Here is a 24931-nt window from a genome sequence, read left to right on the forward strand (position 1 = left end):
AGATCTGTTCCTGGGGCCGTCGACCTGGCTGTCGGATCCGATAATTAACTTCTCCTATTCTCTCCAGTACCTCATATGGTCCTTTCCATGTGGCTAGTAGTTTGCACTCTACCGTGGGGATCAGCACTAACACCTTATCTCCCAGTTGAAATTCCCTCAGGGTAGCCTGCCGGTTATAAGTGTTCCGCTGGTGCTCTTGTGCTTGTCTCATGTGCTCTCTGACGAGGGGCATGACTGTGGCTATCCTGTTTTGCATTGCCGTGACGTGCTCTATGACACTAGTATACGGGGTGGATTGGTGTTCCCAGGTTTCCCGGGCGATGTCTAAGATTCCCCGGGGGTGCCTCCCATATACCAGCTCGAAGGGAGAAAACCCCAGCGAGGCTTGAGGAACCTCTCTAATGGCAAACATCAGATATGGCAACATGCAATCCCAGTTTTTCCCATCCTTGTCGACTACCTTCCTGAGCATTGACTTCAGGGTCCGGTTGAATCTCTCAACCAGCCCGTCCGTCTGTGGATGGTATACCGATGTCCTCAACTGTTTCACCTGCCACAATTTACAAAGGTCCGCCATAAGGCGGGACATAAAGGGGGTCCCCTGGTCAGTAAGGATCTCCTTTGGGACCCCTACCCTGGTGAACAATAGCACTAGTTCCTTGGCGATATTTTTGGAAGCCATTGTCCGAAGGGGAATGGCTTCTGGGTAGCGAGTGGCATAATCTAGAATGACCAGAATGTATTGGTGCCCTCTGGCGGATTTGGGTAGTGGGCCCACTATATCCATCGCTATCCTCTCAAATGGCGTTTCGATTATGGGGAGTGGCACTAACGGGCTTCTAAACGCTGGTCGGGGAGCTGTTTACCTGGCACTCCGGGCACTCTCCACAATGCCGAGCCACTTCAGCCTGAATTCCTGGCCAGTAAAACCTCCTTACAATCCGGTCTCGGGTTTTATCGATACCAAGGTGTCCACCCAGAATGTGCCCATAAGCTAGATCCAGTACTGTCTTCCTGTACCGGGTGGGGACCAACAACTGTTCCACCACATCAACCCCTATTTTTGAGACTCTGTACACCAAACCATTTTTCATGATGAAGTGGGGAAAACTATTCGGTATCATCCCATCATTTATGGGAGTACCATCTACGACCTGCACGTCTGCTCTGGCTTGCTGCAGGGTTAGATCCTGGTGTTGGGCCGTCCCGAAATTAGTCATGGACCCTGCCAGGTCTGCTGGTTCTAGATAGTCGTCCTCTGGATTCAGATCAACCCCAGCCCCACTAGTACTGGGCTGTTCATTATCAACAAGGTTTGCCACTTCATCCTCATCCTCCCCTACTAGTACCTGTGAGGTTGGCCCCTGGGAGATCTCTTTTCTTGGCCTTGGTTGAAGGCCCCATGCTTCTTCCTGCTTGGTCAGAGTTGTTGGCTTCTCAAATATGCCATTCTTTTGGCCTAACTTCGCAAAGTTCGGAAAGTATCTACCCAATATTACATCATATGGCATCTTTGGGACCACGCCGACCTCATAATCCAGCAGACCGTCCTCTGTTTGTATGCTCACTAATGCTGTGGGGTACAGACGGGTATCCCCATGAATGCACGTAACACTGATATCCTGACTTGTATCCAGTTTATGAGTCGGCACTAGATTTGCAACGACCAGGGTTAGCATACTGCCGGAATCCAGTAGTGCTTCAACCTCTTTCCCTTCAACCTTCACCCTGCACATATGTTTGTTTCTCGATCTTTCAAATACAGTGGTTACCACAGGACATGCATACCATATCTCATCTTCTTTTTCACCGAGGTTACATTGCATTGGTTCTTCTTTAATAGGGCAGTAGGCTGCAATATGTCCCGGTCGATTACAATTGTAACAGATAATAGGGTTTCGGGGGGGAGACCTCCTCGACCCCTAGTCCCGGTTTCCGTTTTTTTCCTTAGTGTCTCGGCCCGATTCTGATTCTTTCCTCATGGCCCCACGCTGCTCTCCTCCCCCTCCACCTGTTGGGACAGTCTTCCCCTGTCCGCTGGGTCGCCCAGGCCTGGGGAATGGGAATCTTTCCTCCTGCGCCTGCTCAGCTGTTCCTGCCGTACAATACCGTTCAACCAGGCCCACGAGATGGTCGACGGAAAGTACCTCGTTCTGGCCAACCCATCGTCGCACTTCTTGGGGTAGACCTCGCTGAAACTGGTTGAGTACGATGGTCTCGACGACCTCGGCGGAAGAACGGGTCTCCGGTTGCAACCATTTCCGTGCCAGGTGGATCAAGTCGAACATCTGTGTTCGGGGGGGTTGCCCCGTTCTGTAGGACCACTGATGGAAGCGGTGTGCCCTCACGGTATCGGTCACTCCCAGTCTAGTCAGAATCTCTCCCTTGAGTTTATCGTAATCCTGTGCATCCTTCAACTCCAGGTCGAAATATGCTTTTTGAGCATCCCCTGCCAGGTATGGTGCCAGAAGCCCTGCCCATTCTTCTTTCGGCCACTTCTCCCTCTCTGCCGTCCTTTCGAAGGTGGTAAGATATGCTTCCACATCATCCTGTGCTGTCATTTTTTGAAGAAAATGATTGGCCCACCTTTGGGTATTTGCAGCTGGTAACTGAGCCCCAATTTGGTCCGCTAGCCCCTTTAGGCCTTCTCTTAACTCCCGGGTGTTTCTCTCTTGCTCTTCTCTGAGCAGCTGGTTGGTGCGGTGCTGAACCTTTAACGTGTCCTGATACATTCGCATTGCATCCTGATGAGCTATTTGTTGAGCTTTAGTTGCCTCTTGTTGGGCGGCCGCCGCTTGTAACAGGGCCTGTATGGCTCCCTCCATACTCATTTTCCTGAAAAAAAACTGTCCTAACCAAACAAAGCCAAAAAACCCCAAAAAACCTCACTCCCCTTTGGAGTGCTAACTTTTTTTTTTTTCTACCTAACCAGCGGTATGGTTAATCCACTGCCCACATTCTCCACCACGTGTGGCAAACCTCTTCAACGCTAGGAGCGTTTGTCACAAATTAAGTGGGAAACTGTCACCAAAGTCAGCCCAGAATTAAAGTTCTTTCGAACCTGACAGTACCTGTGTGTTTGTTTCTCTGTCCTGGTCCACCCAGGCCGCAGGTAAGGTCAAGGATAGCAGGGTTTGGTACACAAATCTGGTTCTCGGTAGGTCCAGGTCTAAACGCCAACAGGTAAGTCCAAAACAGTCCAGCTCGTACACGGTAAATCCAGCCAATGTAGATTGTCTCTTTCTCTATGGTTCATAGATCCTTCCCGCCCTCTCTCTCTCTTCCTGCTTTTTCTTGACCCTTTATCTGTGGGTCGGCTCCACCTTCTGAGGGTTCCCCTTGCTTCTGGGAATTGTATTTTTGGCAGTCGGCCATTTTGTGATCTGTAGTTCTGATCGGGGTGGCCATTTTAGTGATCGGGCAGAGCCCGTTTATTAGTTCTGCCCTCACATATCTGCCATTTATCACTCGACCCCCTTCTTTGCCACAACCTGATCACCTTTGAATTGCTAGATTTCTGAGTGAAATTCTTAGTTATCATACCTTGGTTTGTGTTGTATTTTGCATTTATCATAAAGTGGTCGCTGGGGTTTCTTTAAAAAAAACGGTGTATCACCGGCACAGTTTGTAAAGTGTGAATGAATTGAGATGACATTGTCACCCACTAGCTTCATCTCCCGACAACTTCACGCGGCTTGGACAGCTGTTTTTTTGGTTTTTTTAATGAAAGCAAGCAGAAACAAAGTGTAAATATAGATATTAAAACGTATTGTCCATGATAAATGTCCTCAATTAAAAACCACTTGATGATCAATTACACTCAGGGTTGCTGTAGGGACAACTGTTAAGATGAATGACTATTTATAGACCAATCTAACATGGGAGAGATCGTTGTGTGTCCAACAGGGCTCCATATGTAATGCACTGCTCTGTTCTGAAACACATCAGCTTGGGTAACATCTGCAATGGCCCACTATTCTCTGTCTAGATCCCTGTCCTCTAGCTGGGTGTCACTAGTCACTCAGTCAGATTTCAGTCCTCTAGGTGGGTGTCACTATTCTCTGTCTAGATCCCTGTCCTCTAGCTGGGTGTCACTATTCTCTGTCTGGATCCCTGTCCTCTAGCTGGGTGTCACTATTCTCTGTCTAGATCCCTGTCCTCTAGCTGGGTGTCACTATTCTCGGTCTAGATCCCTGTCCTCTAGCTGGGTGTCACTATTCTCTGTCTAGATCCCTGTCCTCTAGCTGGGTGTCACTATTCTCTGTCTAGATCCCTGTCCTCTAGCTGGGTGTCACTATTCTCTGTCTAGATCCCTGTCCTCTAGCTGGGTGTCACTATTCTCTGTCTAGATCGCTGTCCTCTAGCTGGGTGTCACTATACTCTGTCTAGATCCCTGTCCTCTAGGTGGGTGTCACTAGTCAGTCAGATTGCTGTCCTCTAGGTGGGTGTCACTAGTCAGTCAGATCCCTGTCCTCTAGGTGGGTGTCACTAGTCAGTCAGATCCCTGTCCTCTAGGTGGGTGTCACTAGTCAGTCAGTCAGTCAGATTGCTGTCCTCTAGGTGGGTGACACTAGTCAGTCAGATCCCTGTCGTCTAGGTGGGTGTCACTAGTCAGTCAGATCCCTGTCCTCTAGGTGGGTGTCACTAGTCAGTCAGATCCCTGTCCTCTAGGTGGGTGTCACTAGTCAGTCAGTCAGTCAGATTGCTGTCCTCTAGGTGGGTGTCACTAGTCAGTCAGATTGCTGTCCTCTAGGTGGGTGTCACTAGTCAGTCAGATCCCTGTCCTCTAGGTGGGTGTCACTAGTCAGTCAGATCCCTGTCCTCTAGGTGGGTGTCACTAGTCAGTCAGTCAGATTGCTGTCCTCTAGGTGGGTGTCACTAGTCAGTCAGATTGCTGTCCTCTAGGTGGGTGTCACTAGTCAGTCAGATCCCTGTCCTCTAGGTGGGTGTCACTAGTCAGTCAGATTGCTGTCCTCTAGGTGGGTGTCACTAGTCAGTCAGATCCCTGTCCTCTAGGTGGGTGTCACTAGTCAGTCAGTCAGTCAGATTGCTGTCCTCTAGGTGGGTGTCACTAGTCAGTCAGTCAGATTGCTGTCCTCTAGGTGGGTGTCACTAGTCAGTCAGATCCCTGTCCTCTAGGTGGGTGTCACTAGTCAGTCAGTCAGTCAGATTGCTGTCCTCTAGGTGGGTGTCACTAGTCAGTCAGATTGCTGTCCTCTAGGTGGGTGTCACTAGTCAGTCAGATCCCTGTCCTCTAGGTGGGTGTCACTAGTCAGTCAGATTGCTGTCCTCCAGGTGGGTGTCACTAGTCAGTCAGTCAGATTGCTGTCGTCTAGGTGGGTGTCACTAGTCAGTCAGTCAGTCAGTCAGATTGCTGTCCTCTAGGTGGGTGTCACTAGTCAGTCAGATTGCTGTCCTCTAGGTGGGTGTCACTAGTCAGTCAGATTGCTGTCCTCTAGGTGGGTGTCCCTAGTCGTCAGATTGCTGTCGTCTAGGTGGGTGTCACTAGTCAGTCAGTCAGTCAGTCAGATTGCTGTCCTCTAGGTGGGTGTCCCTAGTCGTCAGATTGCTGTCCTCTAGGTGGGTGTCACTAGTCAGTCAGTCAGATCCCTGTCCTCTAGGTGGGTGTCACTAGTCAGTCAGTCAGATCCCTGTCCTCTAGGTGGGTGTCACTAGTCAGTCAGTCAGATCCCTGTCCTCTAGGTGGGTGTCACTAGTCAGTCAGTCAGATTGCTGGCCTCTAGGTGGGTGTCACTAGTCAGTCAGATCCCTGTCCTCTAGGTGGGTGTCACTAGTCAGTCAGTCAGATTGCTGTCCTCTAGGTGGGTGTCACTAGTCAGTCAGATTGCTGTCCTCTAGGTGGGTGTCACTAGTCAGTCAGATCCCTGTCCTCTAGGTGGGTGTCACTAGTCAGTCAGATTGCTGTCCTCTAGGTGGGTGTCACTAGTCAGTCAGATCCCTGTCCTCTAGGTGGGTGTCACTAGTCAGTCAGATTGCTGTCCTCTAGGTGGGTGTCACTAGTCAGTCAGATCCCTGTCCTCTAGGTGAGTGTCACTAGTCAGTCAGTCAGTCAGATTGCTGTCCTCTAGGTGGGTGTCACTAGTCAGTCAGATTGCTGTCCTCTAGGTGGGTGTCACTAGTCAGTCAGATTGCTGTCCTCTAGGTGGGTGTCACTAGTCAGTCAGTCAGATTGCTGTCCTCTAGGTGGGTGTCACTAGTCAGTCAGATCCCTGTCCTCTAGGTGGGTGTCACTAGTCAGTCAGATTGCTGTCCTCTAGGTGGGTGTCACTAGTCAGTCAGTCAGATCCCTGTCCTCTAGGTGGGTGTCACTAGTCAGTCAGTCAGTCAGATTGCTGTCCTCTAGGTGGGTGTCACTAGTCAGTCAGATCCCTGTCCTCTAGGTGGGTGTCACTAGTCAGTCAGTCAGATTGCTGTCCTCTAGGTGGGTGTCACTAGTCAGTCAGATTGCTGTCCTCTAGCTGGATGTCACTAGTCACTCAGTCAGATTGCTGTCCTCTAGGTGGGTGTCACTAGTCACTCAGTCAGATTGCTGAGGTGTCTCTTTGTTCTCTGTGAAACTCCTGGTAAATAGTCAGGGTATGAAATGAATCCTGTCATTCACAGGAGAGATCATGTTGATGTGATCCAGAAACAGAACAGTCGTGATGCGTTAGCGACTGTAGCCCAGGGACCAATGAACCACATGAGTCGCCTCAGATCACTGTCTCCTAGGTAGGTGGTGTCCCTTTGTCCTCTGCAAACCCTCCTGTTACATATGCAGAGGGTTTCAATCATTAATGTTCTATTTAGTTATACATGAATAATAATACATAATAATTCATAATAATTACAGTCTGTGCATTAATAGCAGACTGTGCCCATGTTAATATTTTGAACAGTTTTGTGGGTGTCAGTGTGAGTGTCCTTGGCTCCCCCATGCTGGGAACCATGTCCTTAGATGTAGGGTCTTCCGTTGAAGATCTGTTTCTGTAATAATAATACTTTCAACACGTTGTAAACAAAGCATTGTGTTAACAAATAGCGTTCAGAGGATCTCTACGGATATTTTTCAATTGGTATTATTTCACTGATCAGATCAAAGGGACACAAGCAGCATACTATACAGTAGATAAACACAGATCCATTCACGATATACGTCATCATGTCCTCTGATCGCAACACAAGGCACAGAACTTATAGAGGAAACATTTTACATTACAAAGGACGTATGTATTGCAATAGTATACAGCTTCAAAACCTAACTCAACCTCATAGGTACTTAAGGTACTGCAGGTGAGGAGTGATTAGATATGCTGTGTCCAGTGTTCACGTTTTACAGTAGGGGCAATGACTATATGAAGTGTAATATCTGTAGGAAGATGTTATTTTGGGTTGGGATGTGTTTACATCAGTGGAGGCTGCTGAGAGGAGAACGGCTCATAATAATGGCTGGAATGGAGCCAATGGAATCAAAACACCTGGAAACCATGGAAACCATGTGTTTGATACCATTGCACTGATTCCGTTCCGGCCGTTACCACGAGCCCGTCCTCCCCAATTAACATGCCACCAACCTCCTGTGGTTTACATGTACGTACGGTGTATACTCGGATTCACCTCCGGCTCTGCTTACAGAGGTAAAGAGGAATGATGGTAATGTGTGTGTTCGCGATGAGTGGGCGTGTACAATCTCCAAAATGCTTCTAATTTCCATTATATTGAAACTGCAGACCAGCATAACAACCTGTAAACATTGTATAATACACTGCTCAAAAAAATAAAGGGAACACTTAAACAACACAATGTAACTCCAAGTCAATCACACTTCTGTGAAATCAAACTGTCCACTTAGGAAGCAACACTGATTGACAATAAATTTCACATGCTGTTGTGCAAATGGAATAGACAACAGGTGGAAATTATAGGCAATTAGCAAGACACCCCCAATAAAGGAGTGGTTCAGCAGGTGGGGACCACAGACCACTTCTCAGTTCCTATGCTTCCTGGCTGATGTTTTGGTCACTTTTGAATGCTGGCGGTGCTTTCACTCTAGTGGTAGCATGAGACGGAGTCTACAACCCACACAAGTGGCTCAGGTAGTGCAGCTCATCCAGGATGGCACATCAATGCGAGCTGTGGCAAGAAGGTTTGCTGTGTCTGTCAGCGTAGTGTCCAGAGCATGGAGGTGCTACCAGGAGACAGGCCAGTACATCAGGAGACGTGGAGGAGGCCGTAGGAGGGCAACAACCCAGCAGCAGGACCGCTACCTCCGCCTTTGTGCAAGGAGGAGCAGGAGAAGCACTGCCAGAGCCCTGCAAAATGACCTCTAGCAGGCCACAAATGTGCATGTGTCTGCTCAAACGGTCAGAAACAGACTCCATGAGGGTGGTATGAGGGCCCGACGTCCACAGGTGGGGGTTGTGCTTACAGCCCAACACCGTGCAGGACGTTTGGCATTTGCCAGAGAACACCAAGATTGGCAAATTCGCCACTGGCGCCCTGTGCGCTTCACAGATGAAAGCAGGCTCACACTGAGCATGTGACAGAGTCTGGAGACACCGTGGAGAACGTTCTGCTGCCTGCAACATCCTCCAGCATGACCGGTTTGGCGGTGGGTCAGTCATGGTGTGGGGTGGCATTTCTTTGGGGGACCGCACAGCCCTCCATGTGCTCGCCAGAGGTAGCCTGACTGCCATTAGGTACCGAGATGAGATCCTCAGACCCCTTGTGAGACCATATGCTGGTGCGGTTGGCCCTGGGTTCCTCCTAATGCAAGACAATGCTAGACCTCTTGTGGCTGGAGTGTGTCAGCAGTTCTTGCAAGAGGAAGGCATTGATGCTATGGACTGGCCCGCCCGTTCCCCAGACCTGAATCCAATTGAGCACATCTGGGACATCATGTCTCGCTCCATCCACCAACGCCACGTTGCACCACAGACTGTCCAGGAGTTGGCGGATGCTTTAGTCCAGGTCTGGGAGGAGATCCCTCAGGAGACCATCCGCCACCTCATCAGGAGCATGCCCAGGCGTTGTAGGGAGGTCATACAGGCACTTGGAGGCCACACACACTACTGAGCCTCATTTTGACTTGTTTTAAGGACATTACATCAAAGTTGGATCAGCCTGTAGTGTGGTTTTCCACTTTAATTTTGAGTGTGACTCCAAATCCAGACCTCCATGGGTTGATAAATTGGATTTCCATTGATTATTTTTGTGTGATTTTGTTGTCAGCACATTCAACTATGTAAAGAAAAAAGTATTTAATAATATTATTTCTTTCATTCAGATCTAGGATGTGTTGTTTAAGTGTTCCCTTTATTTTTTTGAGCAGTATATATAGCCCTTGGATGCAAGATCAATCCACTTTAACTGAAAGAACACGTCTAAACTGAATGAATAACTATTATAACATTTAACTACTAGAAATGCACAAGGCAAAGTACGGTACATACAACTGTAAGTAAAATCTTTACAAAAACTCAGGAAAATGCTTTTCTTTATCCAATACAACAAACATACTTGTTGAAATGTGTGTAATATGTTCAATATGTACATTCCATGAGAATCACAGAGTAGCTGTGATTATGTAAATCAGCCGTGCAGTGGGGGGGCTCCAGGGCCAAGTTTGTGAAACCCTGGGGTACATGACAAATTATGAGGTTCGAAAGCCTCCATTTCATGTGAAACTTTTTATAATTTGATAAAAGCACAGATGCATTCACCAGACACTGCTCAAACACTATGCCAGTTTTACAGTTCATAACGTTGGGGGCAATTGTGCTCCGTTGATTAGTGCTTGGCACTAGCAACACCAGGTGTGGGTTTAATACCCATATGGGCCATATATGCTGAACATATCTGCTTACTGTACAGAGAGTGGTTTGGATATAAAAAAAGGGGTCTGCTGCTGAATGCCCAAATATATATATTCTCTATTCCGCACCACATCATGTCATCTTGCTGTTGATGGCCGGGTTCTGTCCACACCAGTACAGTTTATCCTCCCCTCTCTTCTTCCTCCACTGACACATCAACAGCATCTTAAAGGTCTTCTGAAAAGTCTTATTACACAACGCATAGCACATGGGGTTAATGGTGCTGTTGACATAACAGAGCCAGTAGCCCAGGTGCCAGAGAGACACAGGGATACAGTCAGAACAAAAAGTGGAGATGAGCACCATGATGTTGTACGGCGTCCATGTTAGGATGAAGGCCAGGAGGATGGCACTGAGGGTCTGGGCAGCCTTCTTCTCCTTGATGAGGACCATCCTCTTCCTCTTGGTGATCTGGCTCTTCAGGACGGGGTCCAAGGGCTTGGTGGTGGTTGTGGTGGTGGTGGAGGATGATGGAGAGGACTTCTGGTGGTGGTTCTGTCCTCCTGTCTGGTCAGACTCAGAGAGACACGGAGGGGCTGTTTTAGGGTCTGTGTTGGGTTTCTTGTCATTCTGAGGGCTGCTAGTATCCTTCGAGACCGGTTTGAATTTGTAGGAGATTCCCTTCTTGCTGGAGGTTTTCGGAGGTGGGGTGGCGGTCGGAAAGTACTCGCTTTCTTCATCATCACCATAACCAGCGGGCGCCTGTCCGTTTTCAGTCTGACCTTGACCTTTGGACGACCCCTGGGAAGTTGCAGCGGAAATAGGATGATGAGTCTCCTCGTCAGATGAGGTGTAGCTGTTGAAGGATATGACCTGGTCGGCCCGGGCCCAGGCCAACTCGTCCGACCGGGTCGTGGTCTTGGTGACGTTACTCTGATTGGACGAGGACCACGAGGCCTGGTTCCTTCTGTCCCTCCTGTCGTTGCTGGAGCTGAAACAGGACCGTAACAGAACTGTTTTCTGGGGTTTATTAACAGTCTCTGGGTGACCAGATGTGGTGAGGCCCTGCAGCTCAGCCAGGTCCTTGGTGCGTTTCTCTGTCTCCTTGTAGATCTTACAGTAGAGGAAGGTCATGATGGAGACAGGGATGTAGAACGCAGCGATGGCGGTGCCGAATGTGATCACCGGCTCGGAGAAGAACTGGATCTGGCACTGGTCTGCCGGGACCGTCCGACTTCCGACAAAGTACTGCCAGCACAGGATAGGCGGTGCCCAGAGGACAAACGACACTAGCCACGCTAGACCAATCATAATCGCAGCCCTCTTCGGCGTCCTCTTGGCCCTATAGGTCAACGGTCTTGTGATGGAGAAGTACCTGTCGAAACTGATGACTAACAAGTTCATAACGGAGGCATTACTGGCCACGTAATCCATGGCTAACCAGAGGTCACAGGCTAGGTTCCCTAAGGACCAATAGCCCATTAGGATGTATGAGGTGTATAAGTTCATGGACAGGACTCCTATTATGAGGTCAGCGAAGGCTAAACTGAGAAGGTAGTAGTTGTTGACTGTCTTTAGTTGACTGTTGACCTTGAACGACAGCATCACCAGAACATTGCCGACAACTGTTATCAGGCTGACGATGGCTGATACGGTTGCTATGGTGATGACCTCCCATAGGTTGTGTGGGACAGGCTGAATGTCTGATGTGTTGCTTTCGAACGTGGAGTTTTGGATCTGGAGGTCCTTGACGTCCATTTTGAGTGGCTGTCTCTTTATGTTACAGTGAAGTGATAGATAGGGAATTGTCTCTCTGTGGTTCCATTATTATTTCCCCTGAAAGAAACAAAAATCAAGGATAAGACACTCTATATCTTGGTGTATCTTTCAAAAATCAGTTTATGCTTTTTGACTTAAAAAAAAAAAGAAATCATATGTAATTTGTTGTTTGATAAATGTTCATCACTGAAGTTTTCTATTTGGTTTATAATTATTTAAACAATTTGTCATTCATGTTTTTCATATCTTGTAATTTTGAAGTCATTCAATGATTAATCATTGTCAGGCAGAAACAATGACCCGAGGTGGAGGTGATAGCGGGACCTCGAGTGGTGAGCACAGGGTCCGGGGAAGAGGACGATACGGAACAGGAAGGGGCAAAGGGGACCATTATTGAGGCCGAGGGTGTGCGGCTGTCCACCTGCCATATTTGGAAGGGTGAGGAGTTGGCTAAACTTATCACACTCAAATAGCAGTTGTTGTTGCGATTTCGATAATCAGTTTATTAGCTAGCTAGTTGACATGTTGAACATCTCAGGAAAGTCTTAAAATTGGCTAGTTATCGATCACGTTTTCAAGTGAAAAACACGTCATTGGAAGTCAGTCATTGCATGTGTGCAATGTTGTTGGTGTTGCTATGCACAGCGCATGCCGAATGGCCAGTGTGGGACACTTCTCACCTCGCCAAGGATGTAAACATATTGAGTATTTTTTAAACACATTTCATCAATATCAATGCCCTCATTCAACATAATTTTCACATATGGATAAAGTTGGAGACAGCCTTCAACTGTAAGCTTGAGAGAAGTCCAAAAAATATTATAGATGTACAACTCAGTCAAATCTTTGAAATTGTTACTTGTTGCGTTTATATTTTTGTTCAGTGTAGTATTAAACATGTCTATTGCAAATTGAGTTACAAAACCATGATGCATCTGCAAAAATCAACTATCAATCTGAAGACAAAAGATGTCATGTTTTTGGCAAAGTATCTTACTTTAAAAACATTTTACATTTTTGCCTGAATTGTGTACATTTTCACCCCAAAATTCTCAGGTCATTTTATACAATTTTATTAGAGAAAAATTGCATTTATTTGAATTAAACAAAAAAAAATGTTGCTGTAGTTTGTCCATAAATCATACAAACTAGTTGAATTTGCTTATATGGTTTCAGAATGAGGTTCTTATTCTGATCAAAAAACATAATTATAATTATGAAAAATATAATTATAATTATGAAATAGTTAAGTACAGATCCTAATCTCAGTCATCCACTTCGTGAAAAAATGACACTTTGTTTGGGGGGGGGGGGTCAAATGTCAGTTTCATGACCCAGGTAAGGAATGCATGACGTTTTCCTTTTAAATGACCTAGCCAGTGTGGTCCTGACAACAGATTCAGCTTTTTCCGGACTGAGAAAGTCATTCAGAATATTCTTGCTGGTATTACAAGCTTGAGCTTTGATGAACAGTGCTGTCAGTCCGCCTGTCAGTTAGGCTAGTCTTACAACTCGTGATAGTTTCAGAAGACATGTCTTTCTCTGTCCTTATGTAGCCTATCCAGAACCGAGTAAATGTGTCAGATACTTAGCTAGACTTTTTCTTGTTTTGCCTTGGAAAGGCATATCATATTCCTTAGTAACAGCACTAGATTGGCTCATGCTTGAAGAATGAGAGGTAGGCGTACTATATAAGATGGGCATTGGCCATTGCTCACCAATTCTAAATACTGGCACTATCTAGAGAAGCAGTGATTCACTGACGTAGCATAGCCTGAACATTGTAGCCGAATTCAACTCCCTGAGATCACAAGAAGGACACAGCAGTTGCACACCATTACATATTTATCCTTTTGTTTTGGGGTGAAAGAGTATATTCTGTTGAAAGTATAATTACACATCATGTAAATTACAAAGCCATTATTGACCTCTGTTAGCAAACCTGAAACCTTTTTACTAACTAATAGCTGGTTAACTCAGACCTATTATTAGGAAGAGTTCCTTATCTCAAGCCTGCCTGGTTGAATATAAAAAAGCTATCCCTCAAACTAGAATACTAAACATTTAGGACGCTAGAGAGAGAGAGGTACTAGGGCTGGAGCAATGCTCTGATAAGGCCTCTGTGTGGAGTTCTCTCACGTCACCCCGCTCCTCCGCACACTCCACTGGCTTCCAACTGAAGCTCGCATCTGCTACAAGACCATGGTGCTTGCCTACGGAGCTGTGAGGGGAACGGCATCTCCGTACCTTCAGGCTCTGATCAGTCCCTACACCCAAACAAGGGCACTGCGTTCATCCACCTCTGGCCTGCTGGCCCCCCTACCTCTGCGGAAGCACAGTTCCTGCTCAGCCCAGTCAAAACTGTTTGCTGCTCTGGCACCCCAATGGTGGAACAAGCTCCCTCACGACGCCAGGACAGCGGAGTCAATCACCACCTTCCGGAGACACCTGAAACCCCACCTCTTTAAGGAATACCTGGGATAGGATAAAGTAATCCTTCTAACCCCCCCCCCCCCAAAAAAAAGATATAGATGTACTATTGTAAAGTGGTTGTTCCACTGGATATCATAAGGTGAATGTACCAATTTGTAAGTCGCTCTGGATAAGAGTGTCTGCTAAATTACGTAAATGTAAATGTAAATGAAGGTTAGGCAGACTTAATTAAGTGATTTTATAACACAATTTCTTTCTCTACCTCCTGCTCCCTCCTACCCCAGCATATCTCTCTATCCTTTCTACCTGTTCCATTTGCATTTCTCTCCCTCTATCTCCCTGACCCTTTCTCACCCTCTCAGTGTCAGAGGGTTACTGTAGTGATGTGGCTTGGTGGCCCCAGTGCTTAATTTGAAACGGATCTTGCTGGAACAGGATTCGTCACCTCTCAGTTTTTTGGACTGTTTCATTCCGGAACCTATTTACCAGGAACCAGTACCTCTCGTGGTATGAAACATCATTTTCACTGTTTGCCATGTAAATTCATAATTCAAGTTGCCTCCTCTTTAATTCTCCTGCCCCCTAAAAAAAAGGGTAGCCTAATGTGAAAACGTAGAACACTGTAGCCTAGAGATCAGTTGCTGTGTGCCTGTATCTCTCACAGAACAAGAATGAGATTCACTTTCTATGATCTCTTTCCCTCTCTCTGCTCTGATAGTGATGAGCCTGCAACTCTCATCTCACCATAGTTGTACTTTGTCATTTATTTCCTGATAGAATCATAGCCATGGGAGGGGTCTTGGTGGGGATGCAGCCCCGTTGATAAATGAAAATACATTTGCCAAAGTTATAGAGTTATATTTCTTTTCAGAAATAAATTAAATAATTAATAATACTACACCAGGAGTAGCCAATAATTTGGCCACAGAGGATCAATATTTTTTTTTTAAATAGCCTAGCTGTGGATTGTGTGTAGTCCAATCACAAGGCATGCCTATAGTCGAGAACGCGTGGCAAATCTGTCAGTGAACAGAATGCAGCCAAAAAAAGGCCTTTTGCAATATTTCAAATACAATTGTGGGATAGCACAGGTTGGAAAGCAAATGTCTCCTGCTGAAACAAAAATACTTGTCTTTAGGCTACGAAAATATTTTATCAATTTCCAAATAGCCCTATTGAGCGAACAGCATTGTTTTTACAAATGAAAACGAAAGAGAGAGGCTTTTGGCACCAGCACATCGGCCATCGCCGGTGAGTGAGCTGCGCATCATTGGGTGAGTCATTGAAACTGTAAAGATTTTTTTGGACTTTAATTTCCTCTTCATATTCTACAATAGGTGTCTCCTCCACACCCCTAGGCTATTGACGGATTCAATACAAGGTCGATATTAATGATATCACATTCTCAGTTTGTCAGTGTCAAGGTAGCCTGACATTTCTACTGTATTAAAAAATGATTCTGCTAAAGTCTCCAGTCATGTAAAATTACATAGAATTGCATAAAATGTGTTTACAAAAGACCCAATTTTTCCCAGACGCGAGGCGGCAATTTTTTTTATGCATCTCTACTCTAGGCTAGACCACGATGCAAATGTTAAGATATGCATGCAATGTTTTATTATAAAAGTGATTTTCCGGTATCTCAGAACTCCCCAGGTCACCTCCCTCTCACACTCACTTTTTGTTCTGGCACATCCCGATTTACAAATTAAGAACTGAGTGGCCCCTCTCTCCTCTCAGTGGGTTACTGTGGTGATGTGTTGGCCTGGTGGCCCCTTCTCTCCTCTCAGAGAGTTACTGTGGTGACGTGTTGGCCTGGTGGCCCCCACTCTCCTCTCAGAGGATTACTGTGGTGATGTGTTGGCCTGGTGGCCCCTTCTCTCCTCTCAGAGAGTTACTGTGGTGACGTGTTGGCCTGGTGGCCCCCACTCTCCTCTCAGAGGATTACTGTGGTGACGTGTTGGCCTGGTGGCCCCTTCTCCTCTCTGAGGGTTACTGTGGTGACGTGTTGGCCTGGTGGCCCCTTCTCTCCTCTCAGAGGATTACTGTGGTGACGTGTTGGCCTGGTGGCCCCTTCTCTCCTCTTAGAGGGTTACTGTGGTGACGTGTTGGCCTGGTGGCCCCCTCTCTCCTCTCAGAGGGTTACTGTGGTGACGTGTTGGCCTGGTGGCCCCCTCTCTCCTCTTAGAGGGTTACTGTGGTGACGTGTTGGCCTGGTGGCCCCCTCTCTCCTCTCAGAGAGTTACTGTGGTGACGTGTTGGCCTGGTGGCCCCTTCTTTCCTCTCTGAGGGTTACTGTGGTGACGTGTTGGCCTGGTGGCCCCTTCTCTCCTCTCTGAGGGTTACTGTGGTGACGTGTTGGCCTGGTGGCCCCTCTCTCCTCTCAGAGGGTTACTGTGGTGACGTGTTGGCCTGGTGGCCCCTTCTCTCCTCTCAGAGGGTTACTGTGGTGACGTGTTGGCCTGGTGGCCCCTTCTCTCCTCTCAGAGGGTTACTGTGGTGACGTGTTGGCCTGGTGGCCCCTCTCTCCTCTCAGAGAGTTACTGTGGTGACGTGTTGGCCTGGTGGCCCCTCTCTCCTCTCAGAGGGTTACTGTGGTGACGTGTTGGCCTGGTGGCCCCTTCTCTCCTCTCAGATGGTTACTGTGGTGACATGTTGGCCTGGTGGCCCCTTCTCTCCTCTCAGAGGATTACTGTGTTGGCCTGGTGGCCCCTCTCTCCTCTCAGAGAGTTACTGTGGTGACGTGTTGGCCTGGTGACCCCTTCTCTCCTCTCTGAGGGTTACTGTGGTGACGTGTTGGCCTGGTGGCCCCTCTCTCCTCTCTGAGGGTTACTGTGGTGACGTGTTGGCCTGGTGGCCCCTTCTTTCCTCTCTGAGGGTTACTGTGGTGATGTGTTGGCCTGGTGACCCCTTCTCTCCTCTCTGAGGGTTACTGTGGAGACGTGTTGGCCTGGTGGCCCCTTCTCTCCTCTCAGAGGATTACTGTGTTGGCCTGGTGGCCCCTCTCTCCTCTCAGAGAGTTACTGTGGTGACGTGTTGGCCTGGTGACCCCTTCTCTCCTCTCTGAGGGTTACTGTGGTGACGTGTTGGCCTGGTGGCCCCTCTCTCCTCTCTGAGGGTTACTGTGGTGACGTGTTGGCCTGGTGGCCCCTTCTTTCCTCTCTGAGGGTTACTGTGGTGACGTGTTGGCCTGGTGACCCCTTCTCTCCTCTCTGAGGGTTACTGTGGAGACGTGTTGGCCTGGTGGCCCCTTCTTTCCTCTCTGAGGGTTACTGTGGTGACGTGTTGGCCTGGTGACCCCTTCTCTCCTCTCTGAGGGTTACTGTGGAGACGTGTTGGCCTGGTGGCCCCTTCTTTCCTCTCTGAGGGTTACTGTGGTGACGTGTTGGCCTGGTGGCCCTTCTCTCCTCTCTGAGGGTTACTGTGGTGACGTGTTGGCCTGGTGGCCCCTCTCTCCTCTCAGAGGGTTACTGTGGTGACGTGTTGGCCTGATGGCCCCTCTCTCCGTGTTTTGCCTACACTGAAAGATTAGTCACTGTAGAGAAGAGAGAGGAGCAGCAGTCCACAGCTCTCCAGAGGACTCTTCGTGGGCGGAAATGTGTTTAGGAGACGCTTTTCTGGGCAATTAGTGTATCCATGAAATCAGGAATTGTGTCCACATAATGAGCCCCCCCCCCCCCTTTCGCACTCTCTTTTTCTCATTCTCTCTCTGCTCTTTTTGTATTTCTCACTCTCTCTCCTCCCCTCTCCCAACCCCCACCCTTTCTCTCTATGTCTCCCCCCCTCCCCCCCTTGACTGGTGCCTGCTCTGTAGCAGCTTTAGCTGTGTGGTCATGCTGTATCCTAACCTGACTGTTGTAAATTCGAGGCGTTGTGTTGGAGTATCCACTTGTGTTTGTTATGCCGGGAAAACAGGACAAATCGTGACGATCTGGAGGCCGGTAGGTCACATCACATCAGACTCCTCCAACTCTCATAGCTTGCACACAACTTTTCACTATGTTCACTAAGTAGCCTACACATTTGTAAAAAAATAAATACCTAAAAAAAACATCAGCATTTTTTTATGTAAGAGGAAAATGAGAATATAGGGACCTAGCAAGGCAGCATGTACAATATGTCTGACTGATCCAGACTGCCAGAATATGTAGCTTAATGTCTGACTACGAAGCTACATTTGTATTTGTTTGAACCTTTTATTTAACTAGGTAAGTCAGTTAAGAACAAATTCTTATTTACAATTACAGCCTACCCCAGCCAAACCCGGACGATGCTGGGCCAATTGTGCGCCGCCCAATTACAGCAGGGTGTGTTGCAGCCTGGATTCGAACCAGGGACTATAGTGACTCCTCTTGGACTGAGATCCACTGCTCCTTGACACACTGCTCGCTTGAATTGGAATTTCAGTTTAGGTGAAATCCTGAATTGAAATGGGAATGGACCCCATACCGGGTAGCTATTTTTCTCTGGCTTTGTGCTCAGCTGTGGGTCAAGGAAAATAGAGGTGAGCCTCTGTTATCTTACTTTAACTATGTAAGAATGTTACTGTGACTTTACAATGACTTTACACTAATCATCATGCATCTAGCAGCACGAGGACAAGAAGCATGACTTCATACAGGACAATCTACAAATGTCAGGAATGTCAGGGGCGGCAGGTAGCCTAGGGGTTAGAGTGTTGGGCCAGTAACTGAAAGGTTTCCGGATCGAATTCTCGAGCTGTCAAGGTAAAAATGTGTCGTTCTGCCCTTGAACAAGGCAGTTTAACCCACTGTTCCCTGGTAGGTTATCATTGCAAATAAGAATATGTTCTTAACTGACTTGCCTAATTAAATAAAGGTTAAATTAAATAAAATGTCTACGATATTAGCTTTAAAGCTGCAACAACAACAAAAATTCTCAGCCCCATGTCAAAATGTGTAGAATTGCAGGAAATTAGTTTGGCAATGGCAAAATGTTCTCTCCGATGCCAAGAGGTGGGCCTTGAAAATGTTCCTTCCAAGGGCCCGAGACTTGCTTCGTCCGGCCATGCACTGCCAAAGTCATAGTAAAACTCATTGTTTGCTATTTTTATATCGCTCGAGTTATAAATGGGTCCCGGAGGAATTTGCTATCACAAAAGGGGTCCTCAAACCCGAAAAGTTTGAGAGTTCCCTTACACAATAGGAAGATAAAATGAAAGAACTTCTAGATCGAGGTTTAAAACTTAAACTAATTCCCCAGAACAACTCTGTCATCCACATCTGCTGTGAAATCAACTGTAACCAGGGGACTGCTTGACTTTTATCAGTTCTAGACCTTCATTAAAATAACCCTCTCCTGTTCAAAGCTCTTATGCAATACACAGTCATCTAAAGTGGAACATCGTACAGTAGGTGAAACTATCAGAACATAAGTCTTAGTTGGAGTTTTATTTCCTGTTGTAGGCCTATACAGAGGCCTGAGTCATACGTAAAGCATGTGATGATCAAATCAAATTGTATTAGTCACATGCGCCGAATACAACAGTGAAATGCTTACTTACAAGCCCCTAACCAGCAATGCAGTAAGAATAAGAAGTAAATGTAACAAGTAATTAAAGAGCAGCAGTAAAATAACAATAGTGAGACTATATACAGGGGGGTACCGGTAAAGAGTCAATGTGCGGGGGCACCGGATAGTCGAGGAAATTGAGGTAATATGTACATGTAGGTAGAGTTATTAAAGTGACTATGCATAGATGATAACAACAGAGAGTAGCAGTGGTGTAAAAGGGTGTGGGGGGAAATGTAAAAAGTCCTGGTAGCCATTTGATTAGATGTTCAGGAGTCTTATGGCTTGGGGGTAGAAGCTGTTTAGAAGCCTCTTGGACCTAGACTTGGTGCTCCGGTACCGTTGCCGTGCGGTAGCAGAGAGAACAGTCTGACTAGGGTGACTGTAGTCTTTGACAATTTTTAGGGCCTTCCTCTGACACCACCTGGTATAGAGGTCCTGGATGGCAGGAAGCTTTGCCCCAGTGATGTACTGGGCCGTACGCACTACCCTCTGTAGTGCCTTGCAGTCGGAGGGCTGAGTAGTTGCCATACCAGGCAGTGAAGCAATCAGTCAGGATGCTCTCGATGGTGCAGATGTAGAACCTTTTGAGGATCTGAGGACCCATGCCAAATCTTTTCAGTCTCCTGAGGGGGGAATAGCCGTCTTCACGACTGTCTTGGTGTGCTTGGACCATGTTAGTTTGTTGGTGAATTGGACACCAAGGAAGCTCTCAACCTGCTCCACCCCATGAGAATGGGGGCGTGCTCGGTCCTCTTTTTCCTGTAGTCCACAAGCATCTCCTTTGTTTTGATCACGTTGAAGGAGAGGTTGTTGTCCTGGCACCACACGGCCAGGTCTCTGACCGCCTCCCTATAGGCTGTCTCGTCGTTGTCAGTGATCAGGCCTACCACTGTTGTGTCATCTGCAAACTTAATGATGGTGTTGGAATCATGCCTGGCCGTGCAGTCATGAGTGAACAGAGAGTACAGGAGGGGACTGAGCAGGCACCCCTGAGGGGCCCCTGTATTGAGGGTCAGTGTGGCAGATGTGTTGTTACCTACCCTTACCACCTGGGGGTTGCCCGTCAGGAAGTCCAGGATCCAGTTGCAGAGGGAGGTGTTTAGTCCCAGGGTCCTTAGCTCATTGATGAGCTTTGGGGGCACTATGGTGTTGAACACTGAGCTGTAGTCAATGAATAGCATTCTCACATAGGTGTTCCTTTTGTCCAGGTGGGAAAGGGCAGTGTGGAGTGCAATAGAGATTGCATCATCTGTGGATCTGTTGGGGCGGTATGCAAATTGGAGTGGGTATAGGGTTTCTGGGATAATGGTGTTGATGTGGCCATGACCAGCCTTTCAAAGCACTTCATGGCTACAGATGTGAGTGCTACAGGTCGGTAGTCATTTAGGCAGGTTACATTAGTATTCTTGGGCACAGGGACTATAGTGGTCTGCTTAAAACATGTTGGTATTACAAACTCGGACAGGGAGAGGTTGAACATGTCATTGAAGACACTTGCCAGTTGGTCAGCGCATGCTTGCAGTACACGTCCTGGTAATTTGTCTGGCCCTGCGGCCTTGCCCTGCGGCCCTTTCTGGGAAGGGGGTTCCGCTAGTGGAACACCTGGCCTACAGCCAGTGAAATTGCAGGGCGCCAAATTCAAACAACAGAAATCTCATAATTAAAATTCCTCAAACATACAAGTATTATACACCATTTTAAAGATAAACCTCTTGTTAATCCAACCACAGTGTCCGATTTCGAAAAGGCTTTACGGTGAAACCCCCTTCCCAGAAAGCTTAATCACTTACCTTTGATGATCTTCATCTGATGACACTCCCAGGTCTCTATGTTAGACAATAAATGTTTGTTTTGTTCGATAAAGTTCAACTTTATTTCCAAATACCTCCTTTTTGTTCACGTGCTTAGTCCAGTAATCCAAATGCACAAAGCGCAGGCACAAAGTCTAGACGAAAAGTCAAAAAAGTTCCATTTGAGTTCGTAGAAACATGTCAAACGATGTTTCTAATCAATCCTTAGGGTGTTTTTATCATAAATATTCAATAATGTTTCAACCGGACAATACTGTTTTCATTAGAAAGGAAAGGGAACGGAGCTTGCGCTCACGGCCACGCACATGACTAAACTAAAGTCTTTCACCTGGGCCATCTGCTTAGAGTGCTCTTATGCTCTCCCCTTTCACAACAGAAGCCTGAAACCTTAGGAAGTGCAATCTGACCCCACAGACACTGGATATTCAATAGGCATTCACTTGAAAACTACAAACCTCAGAATTCCCACTTCCTGGTTGGATTTTTCTCAGGTTTTCACCTGCCATATGAGTTCTGTTATACTCACAGACATTATTTTAACAGTTTTGGAAACTTTTGAGTGTTTTCTATCCAAATCTACTAACTATATGCATATTCTAGCTTCTGGGCCTGAGTAACATGCCGTTTACTCTGGGCACGCTTTTCATCCAAACTTCCCAATGCTGCCCCCTATTCCTAAAGAGTTAAAGGTCTTACTCACATCGGCTGCGGAGAGCGTGATCACACAGTCTTCCGGAACAGCTGGTGCTCTCATGCATATTTCAGTGTTATTTGCCTCGAAGCGAGCATAGAAGTAGTTTAGCTCGTTTGGTAGGCTCGTGTCACTGGGCAGTTCTCGGCTGTGCTTCCCTTTGTGTTTGCAAGGCCTGCCACATCCGACAAGCATCAGAGCCGGTGTAGTAGGATTCGATCTTAGTCCTGTATTGATGCTTTGCCTGTTTGATGGTTCGTCGGAGGGCATAGCGGGATTTCTTATAAGCTTCCAGGTTAGAGTCCCACTCCTTGAAAGCGGCAGCTCTGGCCTTTAGCTCAGTGCGGATGTTGCCTGTAATCCATGGCTTCTGGTTGGGGTATGTACGTACGGTCACTGTGGGGACAATGTCATTGATGCACTTATTGATGAAGCCAATGGCTGATGTGGTGTACTCCTCAATGCCATCGGAGGAATCCTGGAATATAGTCCAGTCTGTGCTAGCAAAAGAGTCCTGTAGCTTAGCATCTGCTTCATCTGACCACTTTTTTATTGATCGAGTCACTGGTGCTTCCTGCTTAAATTTTTGCTTGAAAGAAGGAATCAGGAGGATAGAATTATGGTCAGATTTGCCAAATGGAGGGTGATGGAGAGCTTTGTATGCGTCTCTGTGTGTGGAGTAAAGGTGGTCTGGAGTTTTTTCCCTCTGGTCTTACTCAAACTGGTTAAAGGAAAAAAAGGATTCTGACAGTTCGTGGTGAGTAATCGCAGTTCTGATTTCCAGAAGTTATTTTCGGTCATAAGAGATGGTAGCAGCAACATTATGTACAAAATAAGTTTAAAAAAAGTTACAAACAACGCAAAGAAACACAATTGGATAGGAACACGTAAAACGTCAGCCTTCTTCTCCATCTTAACTCAGTCGGTGGTGATGATGATGATTGCATTCTGAATATACATTTTACATTTACATTTTAGTCATTTAGCAGACGCTCTTATCCAGAGCGACTTACAGTAGTGAATGCATACATTTCATACATTTTTTTCTGTGCTGGCCCCCCGTGGGAATCGAACCCACAACCCTGGCGTTGCAAACACCATGCTCTACCAACTGAGCTAACTGGATGGAAAGAGTCTGGCGTTCTAGAGGAAATGGGCATAATATCCACTTCAAGGTTGAACCTTTGTGTGGTCGAAAATCTTAGATTCTCTATTGAATAGAATGTTTTTGTGAATGCAGTGCACACGTTACTGTCTGCAAGGATAACTTCCCCAAGTCTTGTCATTGTGCTAGTCTGGAGTGACAAGAAAAACGTATAAGACTTAGATATTGATTTATCTGAATTAAAGTCATCATGTCAATGTATTGAGTTCAACAGATGAATAGCTCAATAGCTTCTGGCCAGGCTGATGTAGGCTTAACAGTCTAATTGTGTCCATCCTCATCTCTATCAGATTTGTTTGTTCATACGCACCACAATGCACTTGTTCCTGGGCTATTTAAACTCTTTAGCACCTTGCCTCATCTGTAATACCGTATGCACGGAAGCACAGACAGACACACACAGACAGACACACACACCTCATCGGTCTATCTGTATACATTAACACTGAGGATCAATTGAAAGCCCTGCAGGCAGCAGCACTACTAATGGAGGATCCATCAGTGATCTATCATAGTGAGTTAATCTGTCTGTCTGTGTGTGTGTGCGTGCCGTGCGTGATTACATTAGGTCTTTGATGATTCACAAGAATGATTCACATAACATAACAAGATTGACAATCACTACCAGGACATGTTCTCTTGCTTAACCAAGATTGATCTGAATTTCAATCCCCAAACATTTAAACAATTTAAACAATCCCCAAACGACAGTAATGTTGGCCTATAGCCTACTTTTTAGCGTTGTAATTATGAACGCTTGGTTACACTTCAATAGCAGTGTGTGGAGAGAGAAGACAGATCAATTACGTCGATCATTGGTCTGCTAAAAGATGGAAATAGAGCTAGTCTAGGCTAATTACACTGAGTTATATTGAATGTGTCCGGATTTAGACTGAGACACCAGGACACTCCAGGTTGAGGTTGACCATGCTAAAGGAGCTAGTTCTTAGTTGAGTCGAGGCTGTCGCAACAGCTAGTTCTTGGTTGAGTCGAGGCTGTCGCAACAGCTAGTTCTTAGTTGAGTCGAGGCTGTCGCAACAGCTAGTTCTTGGTTGAGTCGAGACTGTCGCAACAGCTAGTTCTTGGTTGAGTCGAGACTGTCGCAACAGCTAGTTCTTGGTTGAGTCGAGACTGTCGCAACAGAGTTCTTGGTTGAGTCGAGGCTGTCGCAACAGCTAGTTCTTAGTTGAGTCGAGGCTGTCGCAACAGCTAGTTCTTGGTTGAGTCGAGACTGTCGCAACAGATAGTTCTTGGTTGAGTCGAGGCTGTCGCAACAGATAGTTCTTGGTTGAGTCGAGGCTGTCGCAACAGATAGTTCTTGGTTGAGTCGTCGAGGCTGTCGCAACAGCCAGTTCTTGGTTGAGTCGTCGAGGCTGTCGCAACAGCTAGTTCTTGGTTGAGTCGTCGAGGCTGTCGCAACAGCTAGTTCTTGGTTGAGTCGTCGAGGCTGTCGCAACAGCTAGTTCTTGGTTAAGTCATCGAGGCTGTCGCAACAGCTAGTTCTTGGTTGAGTCGTCGAGGCTGTCGCAACAGATAGTTCTTGGTTGAGTCGTCGAGGCTGTCGCAACAGATAGTTCTTGGTTGAGTCGAGGCTGTCGCAACAGCTAGTTCTTGGTTGAGTTGAGGCTGTCGCAACAGCTAGTTCTTGGTTGAGTCGAGGCTGTTGCAACAGCTAGTTCTTGGTTGAGTCGAGGCTGTCACA

General features: G+C 46.9%; 1 protein-coding gene across 2 annotated transcripts; it reads right to left on the reverse strand.

Annotated features, from left to right (window-relative positions):
* Window positions 1-9672: 9672 nt before the first annotated feature.
* On the reverse strand, window positions 9673-11594 carry LOC106571100 (muscarinic acetylcholine receptor M5-like). Of its 2 annotated transcripts, XM_082961524.1 has the most exons (2): window positions 10454-11594; window positions 9673-10423 (listed from the first exon to the last, which is right to left on the reverse strand). In XM_082961524.1, exons 1-2 carry the CDS (start codon window positions 11571-11573, stop codon window positions 9948-9950), a joined length of 1596 nt encoding a protein of 531 aa, XP_082817650.1. In that variant the 5' UTR covers window positions 11574-11594; the 3' UTR covers window positions 9673-9947. The 2 variants fall into 2 exon arrangements, with proteins under 2 accessions (XP_082817650.1, XP_013999245.1); XM_014143770.2 differs by having other exon boundaries at window positions 9673-11594.
* Between the last annotated feature and the right edge of the window lie 13337 nt (window positions 11595-24931).

The sequence above is a fragment of the Salmo salar genome, chromosome 15 (genome assembly GCF_965601325.2).
Source record: "Salmo salar chromosome 15, fSalSal1, whole genome shotgun sequence".
NCBI lineage: Eukaryota > Metazoa > Chordata > Actinopteri > Salmoniformes > Salmonidae > Salmo > Salmo salar.

Coding starts and splice junctions, on each gene's coding strand:
- LOC106571100 (XM_014143770.2), bottom strand. CDS start 11,573: ATGGACGTCAAGGACCTCCAGATCCAAAACTCCACGTTCGAAAGCAAC.